General features: G+C 54.2%; 2 protein-coding genes across 3 annotated transcripts; both read right to left on the bottom strand.

Moving 5' to 3' along the window:
* Nucleotides 1-226: 226 nt before the first annotated feature.
* LOC125535743 (uncharacterized) lies at nucleotides 227-11726 on the bottom strand. Of its 2 annotated transcripts, XM_048698815.2 has the most exons (5): nucleotides 11526-11726; nucleotides 10908-10965; nucleotides 10742-10786; nucleotides 10533-10645; nucleotides 227-612 (listed from the first exon to the last, which is right to left on the bottom strand). In XM_048698815.2, exons 1-4 carry the CDS (start codon nucleotides 11598-11600, stop codon nucleotides 10554-10556), a joined length of 270 nt encoding a protein of 89 aa, XP_048554772.1. In that variant the 5' UTR covers nucleotides 11601-11726; the 3' UTR covers nucleotides 227-612; nucleotides 10533-10553. The 2 variants fall into 2 exon arrangements, with proteins under 2 accessions (XP_048554772.1, XP_048554770.1); XM_048698813.2 differs by having other exon boundaries at nucleotides 10533-10786.
* Nucleotides 1434-2960, bottom strand: LOC125535741 (aspartic proteinase CDR1-like). Its single transcript, XM_048698811.2, has one exon. The coding sequence runs from the start codon at nucleotides 2886-2888 to the stop codon at nucleotides 1560-1562; it is 1329 nt and encodes a 442-aa protein (XP_048554768.1). The 5' UTR covers nucleotides 2889-2960; the 3' UTR covers nucleotides 1434-1559.
* Nucleotides 11727-12062: the final 336 nt, after the last annotated feature.

The raw sequence follows: 12062 nt of genomic DNA on the forward strand, positions 1-12062 counted from the left end.
ATTTTTACTGCATGCAGACAAATCACCACATGCGATGATGGACTAGAGGCAGAGCTTATGGCGTGTAAGGAAGGCCTTGATCTTGCTCTTCACCGCACTATCTTACCCATTGCCATTGAGTTGGACTGTGCTCGGGCAGCCTCAATGTTAAACGCGAGTCATGAGGACCGCTCCAGATACAGAACACTTGTGCGAGACATCCAGATGTTAGAGGACCCACGGAAGATTTTTATTACGCATATTAGGTGCACTCAAAATAAAGTTAGTCATAGCCTCATAGCCTATGGGCGTAGTATACCCCATACTGTCATTTGGTTTGGTACGGGCACAGACGAAGTTGTAAATTTGTGTACGACTGAAAAGCCACCTTGAGTTATGAAATCTCCCTACTTTCTGCAAAAAAAAAGTCCACAGTTGGCGGAAACACATAAACAAGGAGTAATTGGCATCAATTTCAACGCCAGTTCACTCGCCAGCCAGCAAGCAAAGCACAAGTTGCATGATCCGGCTCGTCTTGTCATTTTATGATAATCTTGCGACCTTTTGGAGTAACAACATCGTCACCATCAATCTCAATGGCACCAACACCAAACAATGCCTGCATCTAAAAGACTGAAACACAACACACGCATCAAGTCAACAACAGCTTGACACATCACACACCCTAGAATGTAGAAAGAAAATATGTAAAACAAGTCGCACACGCAACAAAATACTTGTAGATCTGGTAAAAGGCAAGCTCATGCGTCAATCGATTCAAAGAAAATGTCTAGACTATCTTAACCCCAACCCACGGGAGGCTATAATTACCAGCGCCGAAGCCGAATGGCTCACTATAAGCGGCCTGAGAACGCATCTGATCATAAATCACCAGATAAAGCTCAGTTTCTCAACAAAAATTGCACCACTGCTTCTTTTAATACCAAATAATTACTAAATGTGCAACAGCGCAAACAACAACTATTGCCTGACACTGGATAGCCTACAACTGAAAATCATCGGCTAGCACTCATACCAAGTTCAAGGGTGTTTTGACATTTAGCGAGAAAAATTTATTACTAAACCAGTCTACGAGCAAGCAAGTAGTCGGTCCGTGATTCATATACACAGAAACTGATCTAGCGCACAGTAATGTTTATTACTTGATGCCGCAGAAACTTGAGGCATATTGCACAAAAACTATGTACAGCAGCAGTAGAAATCAAACAGTCTCCCCAACTTGCTAGTATTATATCTCCAGGAGGGTAATAATAATCTAAATTCACATTTTGGCATACATAGCTTTCCTCCAGATAATTTGCATCGGAGGGAGTCTACAAAGTAAACCATAGTAAATAGTGAATACTAAAAGGAAAGAAAAAACAGCGAATCTTTCATACTTAAACATCCTGCAAAATGCTTCCAAAGAGGGTAGGGTAAGAATGCACCAATCATCATCATTAAATTCAGCATTATAATTAGGAATGTAACCCATTATTCTTAAATTGTTCCCACATCGGTTTATGCACCAACTAATGATGAATGCATTTGGCGCAGATACATATAGTACTCTCTAGGATCTAGACAGTTGGGCGAGTGTCAGCACTACAATGCTCCTGGGCAAAGTAGAGACGATTCCCCGGGAGGTCAAATGTGAACCGCGTGTCCACCTGCTGCGCCGCGCCGAGCACCGTCATCTCCTCGTCCGGCACGACGGCGAAGCACAGGTGCTCATGGTTCACCCTCATGAATAACAGTTCCGGCTTGATAAAAAGCCTGGTCGCGTCTTCGTACAGGGTCACGGTCAAGCTCGGGAGGTGCGCGTGGGCCCACGAGCCAAAGCAGAGGCGGTACCCCTGCACCGGCACCGTCAAGCGGCGCGCCCCCTGCTTGTGCATGTTTGCCGCGAACTCGGCCTCCACGACGTCATACGCCGCGCGAACCAGCCTGGTCAGGGGAGTCCCGGGGTCGACGACGAACCCCCCGCGACGGGTTTGTGGATCCCGCCTAAACATCGCCGTCTTTACCCCGTTAAGCCTTTTCCCGTTCAAGCTGATGCTGAAGACGTGGATGTAGTACATGCTACTTTGGCCGTAGCCCGATCCAGTGAACAGCAGCGGCATGCTGTGCACGTGGTCGTGCCTCGGGATGTCGCGGCCGAAGCGGAGGAACCCGTGCCTGGCGTTGGGGTGGCTCTGTCCGGGGAAGAGACAATATGAGAACCGTGAGTCGGCCAGCCCGCGTGCGGTGAGCTGGCTCATGAACGACGTCGGGTGCCTGCTCAAGCTCAGGACCCCGGCGAGAATGTTGTGGCTCAGGTGCTCGAACCCGTTCGTCGTGTGTGCGCAACCCAAGATGAGGTTGTCAACGTCCCTGTTGTGTCCTCCTGCGCCGGGGCTGCCGGCGAAGGCAAACGTGTCGTTGCCGAGGTAGCCGTGCGCGGCGACGTTCCAGGAGGTGGTGTAGAAGCTGCACCGGTTCTGGCCGGAGGGGGTGTAGGGGGGCCTACACTTGGGGTCTGCGGGCTTCATGTGCTTGTAGCGAGGGGACTCAGCAGAGTCGAAGACGGCGCCCTCCTGCCGAACCTCGGGCACGCAGGGCTTGCACTGCATCCACGTCAGATTGCCGACGAGGTCCAGCCCAAGCTTGTAAAAGTGCCGGGTTTGGCCAGAGCCAACGCCGACGAGGACGTCGTACAAGGGCCACCCCACGGGTGCTATGTGCGGACCTATGCTCGTGAGGTTCGCGTCAAACTGCCCGAGCCCGCCGGCTGTGTTGTGGTTGGACACGATAGGCAGACTGAATCCGGCGCTCAGTGTCGGTGGTGCCACATTGCCGGCGACGGCGTGGCTGGCCGAATTCAGCAGAGCAAGGAGGAAGCAGAGCTTACAAGCATATAAAACAGACATGGTTGATGCCTCCGATCTCTATCCTAGGGCTATGATCAATCAAGCCAGAAAGACGGTTGAGAGTGTGTCCTTCATTTAGAGGTCGTGTCTTAAATAGACTCAGATGAATCCATCTCTGGAGTATCTATCTCTAGATGGATATGCATGCATTGGTGACTCTGATTACTTAGTGCAGCGAGATACAGGGCGGCTAATTAATCAATCCACTCTGAAGTATCTCTAGATGGATATGCATGCATTGGTGAGGAGAAAACTCAATATGTCGATGGTTGAAATGATATGTTCCCTAAACTGATTCCTCCAACAACCTTGTTAGGGCATTTCTAACCGATCCCCTAAAAATAGTGGAGTATCCGGTTGAGCGTGCGTTCTTCATTTGGAGGTCGTGTCTTGAATAGACTCAGATGAATCCATCTCTGGAGTATCTATATCTCTAGATGGATATGCATGCATTGGTGACTCTGATTACTTAGTGCAGCGAAGATACAGGGCGGCTAATCAATCAATCCATCTCTGGAGTATCTCTAGATGGATATGCATGCATTGGTGACTCCGATTACTTAGTGCAGCGAAGTGGGCGGCTAATTAATCAATCCATCTCTGGAGTATCTCTAGATGGATAGGCACTTCAGGCGCCAAAAGGTCGCTATGGCGCTCACAGCCCACAAGCTATGGGCGAATTTTTAAAAAAAATGCTCACGAATTCAAAAATATATTCATGTATTTAAGATATGTTCATGAATTTGAAAAAGTTCATGGATTTGGAAGAAGCTTATGAATTATAAAAATGTTCGCCCATTTGAAAAAAGTCTACGAATTTGAAAATTTTCAAGGATTTGAGAAGGCTCGCAAATTTTAAAAAATTCATAAGGTAAGAGGACACCGCCGATGCCGCGCTGTGTTCGTTGGGGATGGGGCATGCCTGTCCCTCTCCACCGAGAGGTTCCCCTCTGCGGCCGTGAACGTGGTGTACTTTTGCCCCGGTTTCATGGGACACGGCTCCTCTGCCGTGCGCTAGGTGACGTTGGGCCGCTGACATGTGGGCCAGGTTTCCCACAGGCCCACATGTCAGTGGTAGAACGGCAGGCTGCCGAACGGTAGAGGATCCTCTTCCGGTGTCATGAGCATGAAAAAGTATCAATCCTCCATTGGAGTTTATCCAGAGGTTGTGACGGTGAAGCGTCTGAACAACTTCGAAGCTTGTGCCCTTTGCCCGCCCCTGTACCTCCAAGAGTATCTCATCTGACGCACAGGCATCTTTGAGTGGCATCAAGGACTAATTCGTCTTAAAATTTGTCGTTGTTATGAGCCAGAGTGAGTAGTTAATTTATATGTGTTCTACTCCCTCAGTTTCTGAATACGAGTCTTTTTAGAGATTTGAATATGGACTACATACAGCTGAATATAGGTGTATTTTAGAGTGTAGATTCCCTCATTTTGCTTCAGATGTAATCCATATTAGAATCTCTAAAAAGACTTATATTTAGGAATGGAGGGAGTATTTGATGTATTTTGTTGCTTTTCTTCCAAGAAGCCAAATTCGTGCAAACAAACAAGTATAGTGCTGATAGGAGCTAGGGTTCTCCCCGGTCTTGGGTGTAGGTTGTAGGGGAACGAGGGAGGAGGGCGAGGGCTGGAGCGCGGCGGCCGGCGGCGTGGCGCCGTCCTTGCGCTAGGTGCGGCTGCGGCGAAGGCAGGAGGCGGCTAGGGTTTAGGGTTTCCGACTCCTCTGGGAGCCGGGCAATAGAATAGTCTTATTGCTTAAATCTGAAAATAGTTTTGCAACTTGTTTATATAACCATGACGTGAAATAAAACTAAGATAACTTGTGGGCTAAGCTTGCCCGGTGGGCCTCCTACGGCCATAGGTCCGGCCGGTCATAACATCTCTCCCCGCCTGCGCAAACAGCTCGTCCTCGAGCTGAAAGTCTGGGTAGTGTTGGCGGAACTCCTCCCGCTGCTCCCAAGTAGCGTCCTCCTCTGAAAGTCCAGCCCACTAAATCAACACGTACCAGGAGCCGCGACGCAGCTGAGCCCTCAACGCCTTTTCCGGTTCAGGAAGAAGACGCCCGTCGGTGATCGGCGGCAGCGCAGGAGGAACCACGGGTGGCTCTCCACGGAAAGGCTTGAGCAGCCCCACATGAAAGACATAGTGGATGCGCGCACCCGCCGGAAGCTGAAGGCGGTAAGCCACCTTCCCAATGCGCTCCAGGACAGCGAAGGGACCGGCATAGCGAGGACCCAGCTTCCGCTTCGCGCGTGGGTCCAGTGACTGCGTAAAGCGATGAAGAAGACGCAGCCACACCCAATCACCCACCGCGAACTCCGCCCCGCGATGGTTGCCGTCGTAGTAGTGTTTGGCCAACTGCTGGGCCTGAAGGAGGCGTTGCCGGACTTCTGCCAGCATCTCGTCATGGTTCCGCAGAAGAGCACCGGCCGCCTCGGTCCTCGCCAGGGCCGGATCAACAGGAAGAATCGGCGGGGGCCGCCGGCCATAAGCCACCTCAAAAGGAGTGGCACAGAGGGCGGAGTGATAAGAAGTCTTGTAGCAGTACTCCGCCCACGAGAGCCAATCCACGTCATCCACACAACGTAAATACATGGCAATCACCTTGTTAACGACCTCAGATTGGCCGTCCGTCTGAGGGTGGAAGGCCGTGCTGAGGCGGAGCTTAACGCTCGCCAGCCGGAAGAGGTCGCGCCACACGTGCCCCGTGAACACGGGGTCTCGATCACTGACGAGCGAAGTGGGAAACCCGTGGAGACGGACAATACCGTCGAAGAAGGCCCGAGCGACTGTCGCCGCCGTGTAGGGATGCCCAAGCACGATGAAGTGAGCATACTTGGAGAAGCGATCGACCACCGTGAGAATGACGGACTTGCCGCCCACCTTGGGAAGGCCCTCGATGAAGTCCATGGAAATGCCCGCCCAGACCTGAGACGACACCTCCAAAGGCTGGAGGAAGCCAGCCGGCCTCAGAGTCTCTGTCTTGTTGCGTTGGCACGTCACACAAGACCGCACCCAGTCACGGACCAGGGCACGATCACCTGGAATGTAGAAGTCGGCACGGAGACGATGGAGCGTCTTCTGCACACCCTCATGGCCCGCCGAGTGAGCGAGCAGCAACACCTGATGACAGAGATCGTCGTGCGCGGGAACAAAGACCCGGCGCCCATGGAGGAGCAATCCGTCGGCGAGGCGCCACGGCTCATCCAGCTCCCCCGCAGCCAGCTGCTGCTGAAGGAGGAGCGCGTCTGGTGCAACCGTAGTCGCCCGACGGATGTCGGTGAAGAGGGCGAAGGAGGGCCCCGAGCGGATGCAGAACGCCGCCCCCTCAGAAGCACCCTCGACGGTGTCGGCGTCACGCCAAGACAGGGCGTCGACGACGGTGCTAAGGCGGCCCGGACGATACTCGACTGTGAAGTCAAAATCGAAGAGCTTACTGATCCACTGGTGCTGCGGCACGGTCGAGAGCCTCTGATCCAGCATGAACTTGAGGTTGTAGTGGTCCGTACGGATCCGGAAAGACCGACCCCAAAGATAGGGCCGCCAGTGACGCGCCGCCTGTACCAAGCCAATGAGCTCGCGCTCATAGGCAGCCAACTTAAGATGGCGTGCGGCAAAGGGCCTGCTGAAGAAGGTGAGGGGTCCATCGCCTTGATGAAGGACCGCACCGAACCCCGCACCGAAGGCATCGCAGTCGACGGTGAACGGGTGGTCAAAATCAGGCATCTGCAGGACGGGACCCGTCGTGAGGGCCCCCTTGAGGGCCTCGAATGTTGTGGTTGCCTCCTCATCCCAAGAAAAGGCGTCGCGACGGAGCAGGCGCGTGAGCGGGGCCGCGATGAGGCCGAACTCCCGGATAAATTTCCGGTAGTACCCCGCAAGGCCCAGAAATCCGCGAAGAGCCCGCGGCGACTGCGGGATTGGCCACGCGGCGACGGCCGCCACCTTGTCGGCGTCCATGGCCACCCCCGCGGCCGAGATGACGTGATCGAGGTAAGCGACGGAAGGTGTCCCGGACGAGCACTTTGAGCGCTTAATATGAATATGGTGCGCCCGAAGCTCGTTGAAGACGATGGCAACGTGCTGGAGGTGCTCTGCCCATGAAGCGTTGTAGATCAGAATGTCATCAAAGAAAACGAGCACAAACCGACGTAAGTAGGACCGGAGGACTTCGTTCATCAGAGCTTGGAAGGTCGCCGGGGCGTTGGAGAGGCCAAAGGGCATCACCAAGAACTCGAAGTGGCCATGATGAGTCCGAAACGCCGTCTTGGTGATATCGTCCGGGTGCATGCGCACCTGATGGTACCCCGACCGGAGATCGAGCTTGGTGAAGAAGCGCGCCCCATGTAGTTCATCCAGGAGCTCATCGACCACCGGGATAGGAAACTTGTCCTTAAGTGTGAGAGCATTAAGGGCACGCTAGTCGATGCAAAACGCCACATGTCGTCCGACTTGCGAACGAGGAGGACCGGCGCGATGAACGGTGATGTGGAGATCCGAATGATGCCCGCGGCGAGCATGAGCGCACACTGCCGCTCCAGCTCGTCCTTCTGTAGCTGAGGATACCGATAGGGCCGTACTGCCACCGGTGGCGTGCCCGGCAGAAGATGAATACGGTGGTCGTAGACCCAGGCCGGTGGAAGGCCCTGCGGCTCCCCGAAGAGGTCACAGTGCTGCTACAGGAGGTGGTCCAACAGAGGATGCTCCGCCTCGGCGGTGGCCGCGGCCAGCTGGAGCTGGGGTGGCGCCGGGGGGCTCCAATGCTTTCCCACCGGATGCGGCGGCCGAGACGCAGAAGGTCATCGTCAGAGCGTCGAAGTCCCAGAGGATGGGACCGAGAGTCCGCAAGAAGTCGGCGCCGAGGATGAAGTCGAAGCAGCCCAAGTCGATGCCGGCGCACGTGATGGTGAAGTGCTCATCGCCGATAGTGATGGGCACGTCCCATGCGAGCCCATGGCAGCGTAGGCGGTCGCCGTTAGCCACGGTGACCCGAAGTTGCTCCCCGCCTGTCGGCTGGAGCGCTAGGCGTCGCATGGTGGCCTCAGACAGGAAGTTATGCGTGGAGCCTGTATCCAGGAGGGCCACCAGACGCTCGCCGTGGATCGTCACCGGTAAGAGCATCATCCGCTCGTCGCGGATGCCGGCCAGCGCATGGAGTGAGACGACGAGGGTCGTCACCAGAGCGGGCGCGAGCGTGGGCTCCGCGGCGGCGGGGTCGCCGAGTCCATCGGTGGGTGTGTCCTCCTCGGCAGCGTCGGCCGTCTCCAAGTAGAAGAGGCGCGGGCAGACATGGCCCGGTGTGTAGGGCGCATCACAGTTAAAGCAAAGCCCCAAGCGCCGGCGCTCGATCTGCTCCGCTTGAGAGAGACACCGAAAAGGTCGCGTCGCAGCCGGGGTGGCAGCTGGTGCTGCGGTCGGGGCGCAGGTGCTGTCGGGGGTGGTCGTGGGGGGTGTCGGCCCCCTCGAGTTGATGGCGTCGGCGGCAAAGCCTGGGCGCGACGCTCGAAGGCCCGAGCATAGTACATGGCTGTCTGGAGGTCTTGGGGCCCCTTCAGCTCGACGTCCACGCGGATGTGGTCTGGGAGGCCGCCGACAAAGAGTTCGGCCCACTTTAGGGCCGTCACACCTGGCGCATGACACGCCAGGGCCTAGAAGCGGTCAGCGAAATCCTGCACCGTGGAGGTGAAGGGTAGGCGGCCCAACTCGGCCAAGCGGCTCCCGCGGATCGACGGCCCAAAATGAAGGAGGCACAGTTCACGGAAGCGCTCCCACGGAGGCATGCCGCCCTCGTCCTGCTCGAGGGCGTAGTACCATGTCCGGGCCGCACCGCGGAGGTGGTAGGATGCCAGCCAAGTGCGCTCCGACGCGAGCGTGCGCTGTCCATGGAAAAACTGCTCGCACTAGTTGAGCCAGTTAAGCAGGTCCTCCGTGCCGTCATAAGTGGCGAAGTCGATCTTGGCGGCGTCTGGGTCGGCGCACCATGGCCGACCGGCTCGGCGGTGCGGAGCAAGGATGATGACGGCGCCCGGTCAACGGTGGGGAACCCGTCGTAGGCCCCCGCGAAGCCAGACGAGGCCCTACACTGCAGCGTGGGTACCGGTGGGTCCCCGGCCTCCGTGTAAACTGGCGGTGGTGACGTCCCGGTTAGCCAGGCCGGGATCGGGGACGGTGACGGCAGAAACCGGACCTGCTGGATCGGAAGGCCTCCTGGTGTGGATTGGCCCAGTCCGGAGCTGGGCGGCGGCGGTGGGAGCTGGACTGGCACGGGCGGCGCGGGTGGCGCGGCTAGGGCCGGCGCGGGCCACTGCGGCGCTGGGACGGGCGCAGGAGGTGCGGGTGGCGCCGCGAGAGCCGACGCGGGCGGCGGCTGGAGCGACGGATGGGCCCCGGTGATCGCTGCGGGTACCAAGTACCAGGGCAGGGCCGGCGGTCCGGAGGAGACGACCGGCGGCATTGGCAGCCCGTACAAACTAGCCAGGAACAGCTGGATGCCCTGGACCACGACGACCAAGTCGTTGAGGACGCCGGTCATCGCCTCCGGGGAGTAGACGAGCAGCGTGGTGGAGGGTGATGACGGCAGACCCGTGGAGGGGGGCGGCAACTGGCCGGTCGATGCGCCGGCGGTGGAACCCATCGGCGCCGTGGAGAGGATCGGTGATGGCACGGCGAAGGTGGTGGCGAGGGGCAGCGACGGGCTTGGTGGTGGTGATGACATGGTCGAAACCAAGCTAGCTGATACCAAGGTGATAGGAGCTAGGGTTCTCCCCGGTCTTGGGCGTAGGTTGTAGGGGAACGAGGGAGGAGGGCGAGGGCTGGAGCGCGGCGGCCGGCGGCGTGGCACCGTCCTTGCGCTAGGTGCGGCGGCAGCGAAGGCAGGAGGCGGCTAGGGTTTAGGGTTTCCGGCTTCTCTGGGAGCCGGGCAATAGAATAGTCTTATTGCTTAAATCTGAAAATAGTCTTACAACTTGTTTATATAACCATGATGTGAAATAAAACTAAGATAACTTGTGGGCTAAGCTTGCCCGGTGGGCCTCCTACGACCATAGGTCCGGCCGGTCATAACAAGTGCCTACAATTTCTAGGTAAGGTTTTGCTCTGAGCTCACATAAGTTGGTGCTGTACCAACAACATCGTCGCTTGTCAGCTAACTGTTGGTGCATATTCCGTTCACTTATAGTGTTTCCTACAATAATGCAAACATCATCCAGATCTTTTCTAGTTCCAGCAGAGTAGAAAATATGTGTTTCGAACACGGGTGAACATGCACCAGATGGGTGAATGCATTCTTGGATGCTGCTAATCTTTTGAGAATTTATGTGCTTGCTACAAAAGCAAAATCACAAAGGCCTACTCCCTCCGTTCCAAAATAGATGACCCAACTTTGTATTAGCTTTGTACTAAAATTGTACAAAATTGAGTCATCTATTTTGAAACGGAGGGAGTACTTCACTCTCGGAAAAAAGAAGTCGCGGACAAAATTCAGTCTAATTTCCCTCCCCATGTTATTTCAGGGGCATCGCGAACAAACAAAATGGAAGGTTTGACCGCCAGAGATAAATCCATACCAAAAGAAACATTACAATCCGGATTTCTATGGGTGGTACAGCCTAGATTATGTTCAAATACCAGGGAAATCACCTTGTTAACAATGACGCATCATCAGTGAATTCTTTGCAGAATGGCCTGAACATGACCACTACCATCTTCCACATCGGGGCCAATCCAGTAGCCAGAGATAACTATCTGCGCACCTAGAACAGCATCCACAGAGTTTCTCAGAGATACATCGGTATGAAAACTTACAGCATCTGCAGATCTCCTTGACATAGCTGCTCCTGTCGACGAACCTGAACATGTGCAGCAGCCAACAAGGCTCCAGGATCTGTGGGGCTCTGCAGTTGCAATCAGATATTTATTAGTACAAAAATCTGAGACCAAATGAAATCAGATGTAGGATTATAACTTCTCTGTTGCCATTGAATTCTTGCAAGTTGTAATGAATGCAGCACTCACCACTTAAAGGCAGCTTACAGTGAAGCTGGTTCGTGCACGCGACTTGGTTCGGCTGTCCCTGTGAGCAAATATGTTTCAGAAGTTCAGATTCAGGTGGTTGAGAAAAGCAGTAGCGGCAACCCATTGAGTTTTAATTGGTTAACCATAATGTGAATTATTCAAGCACCTGGTTGAACTAGATGCCAAGAATGATCTATCAAGTTCTTATGCAGAGTAATGAAAAATGAACACATGTATCATTCAGCTTCTTGTTTTTAAGGTAGCCACTGCAGCTGGCAAAAGGAGAATATTTGGGGAACGGGAAGTAGAATGTACTAGCAACTAATGACGATTATTATAACCTTCGGTTTCAACAACAGAAAGGGGTAAACATCTTGGGGGCTTGGGGTTTAAAAAAAAATTAAGAAAATCTTGGGGGCTTGGGGCAGTCATGGATACAATCTAATAAACAAAATTCTGACCAACACGCTCTGAAATACTGCAATTACCCAACTCTATTGCAATTTCGCAAGCATCAAATCAGTTTATGTCAACCATCTAGGGCGGAGCCCACAACTTGTTCGACTGAATGCCTGCTCCATGAAACGGGGGTAGAAGAAGGTGTAGTTGGCGAATTACCTTGGGGGCGGCGGCGCTCCGGCGAGGAGACGGTAGGGCCGCGGCCACACCTGCAGGCAGCAGCGCACACGCCATGGTTGGACTCTGCCTCCCAAGGGTTTGCGCCAAGAGCGCCGGGGGACGGGAAAGCACGCAAGACAGAGCGGAAGAAAAAGTTTTTCTTTTTGCGGGGTGTAGAAGGAGCTTTGCTACACGGACAGATGACAACGGAGTTTTACGGGGACCTTGTGATTGGAAGAAAGAATGATGAGAGGCCCACACCTTTTGAAAATCAGAGGGTGAAGATTAGTTAACGAACAAACCCCGTAATAAGCCTGTAATAGTCCGTTGGTTTAGAATTTTCGGTGTAGAAGCATAAGTTAGTGTCGCAACTCTTTTATCTTGAAGTAATACTTCTCGGTACGAATTACTTGTGGTAGAAATTAAAAAATATATATCTACAATTAAAATACATTTAGATGCATCTATTTCTATAATAAGTAATTTTGGACGAAGTGAGTATTAATTCTCTAGGGCGACACTCTGCATGGACCGACT

This window comes from Triticum urartu, chromosome 2A, assembly GCF_056163025.1.
Source record: "Triticum urartu cultivar PI428250 chromosome 2A, HENAU_Tu73, whole genome shotgun sequence".
Taxonomy (NCBI): Eukaryota; Viridiplantae; Streptophyta; class Magnoliopsida; order Poales; family Poaceae; genus Triticum; species Triticum urartu.

What these genes read in the sequence shown, in the direction of transcription:
- LOC125535741 (XM_048698811.2), bottom strand. Translation starts at nt 2,888, where the DNA reads ATGTCTGTTTTATATGCTTGTAAGCTCTGCTTCCTCCTTGCTCTGCTG.
- LOC125535743 (XM_048698813.2), bottom strand. Translation starts at nt 11,600, where the DNA reads ATGGCGTGTGCGCTGCTGCCTGCAGGTGTGGCCGCGGCCCTACCGTCT. An exon ending in GGAGCGCCGCCGCCCCCAAG is followed by an intron (nt 10,966 to 11,525) that starts GTAATTCGCCAA and finishes ATTTGCTCACAG; the next exon opens with GGACAGCCGAACCAAGTCGC. An exon ending in CTGTAAGCTGCCTTTAAGTG is followed by an intron (nt 10,787 to 10,907) that starts GTGAGTGCTGCA and finishes TTGCAACTGCAG; the next exon opens with AGCCCCACAGATCCTGGAGC.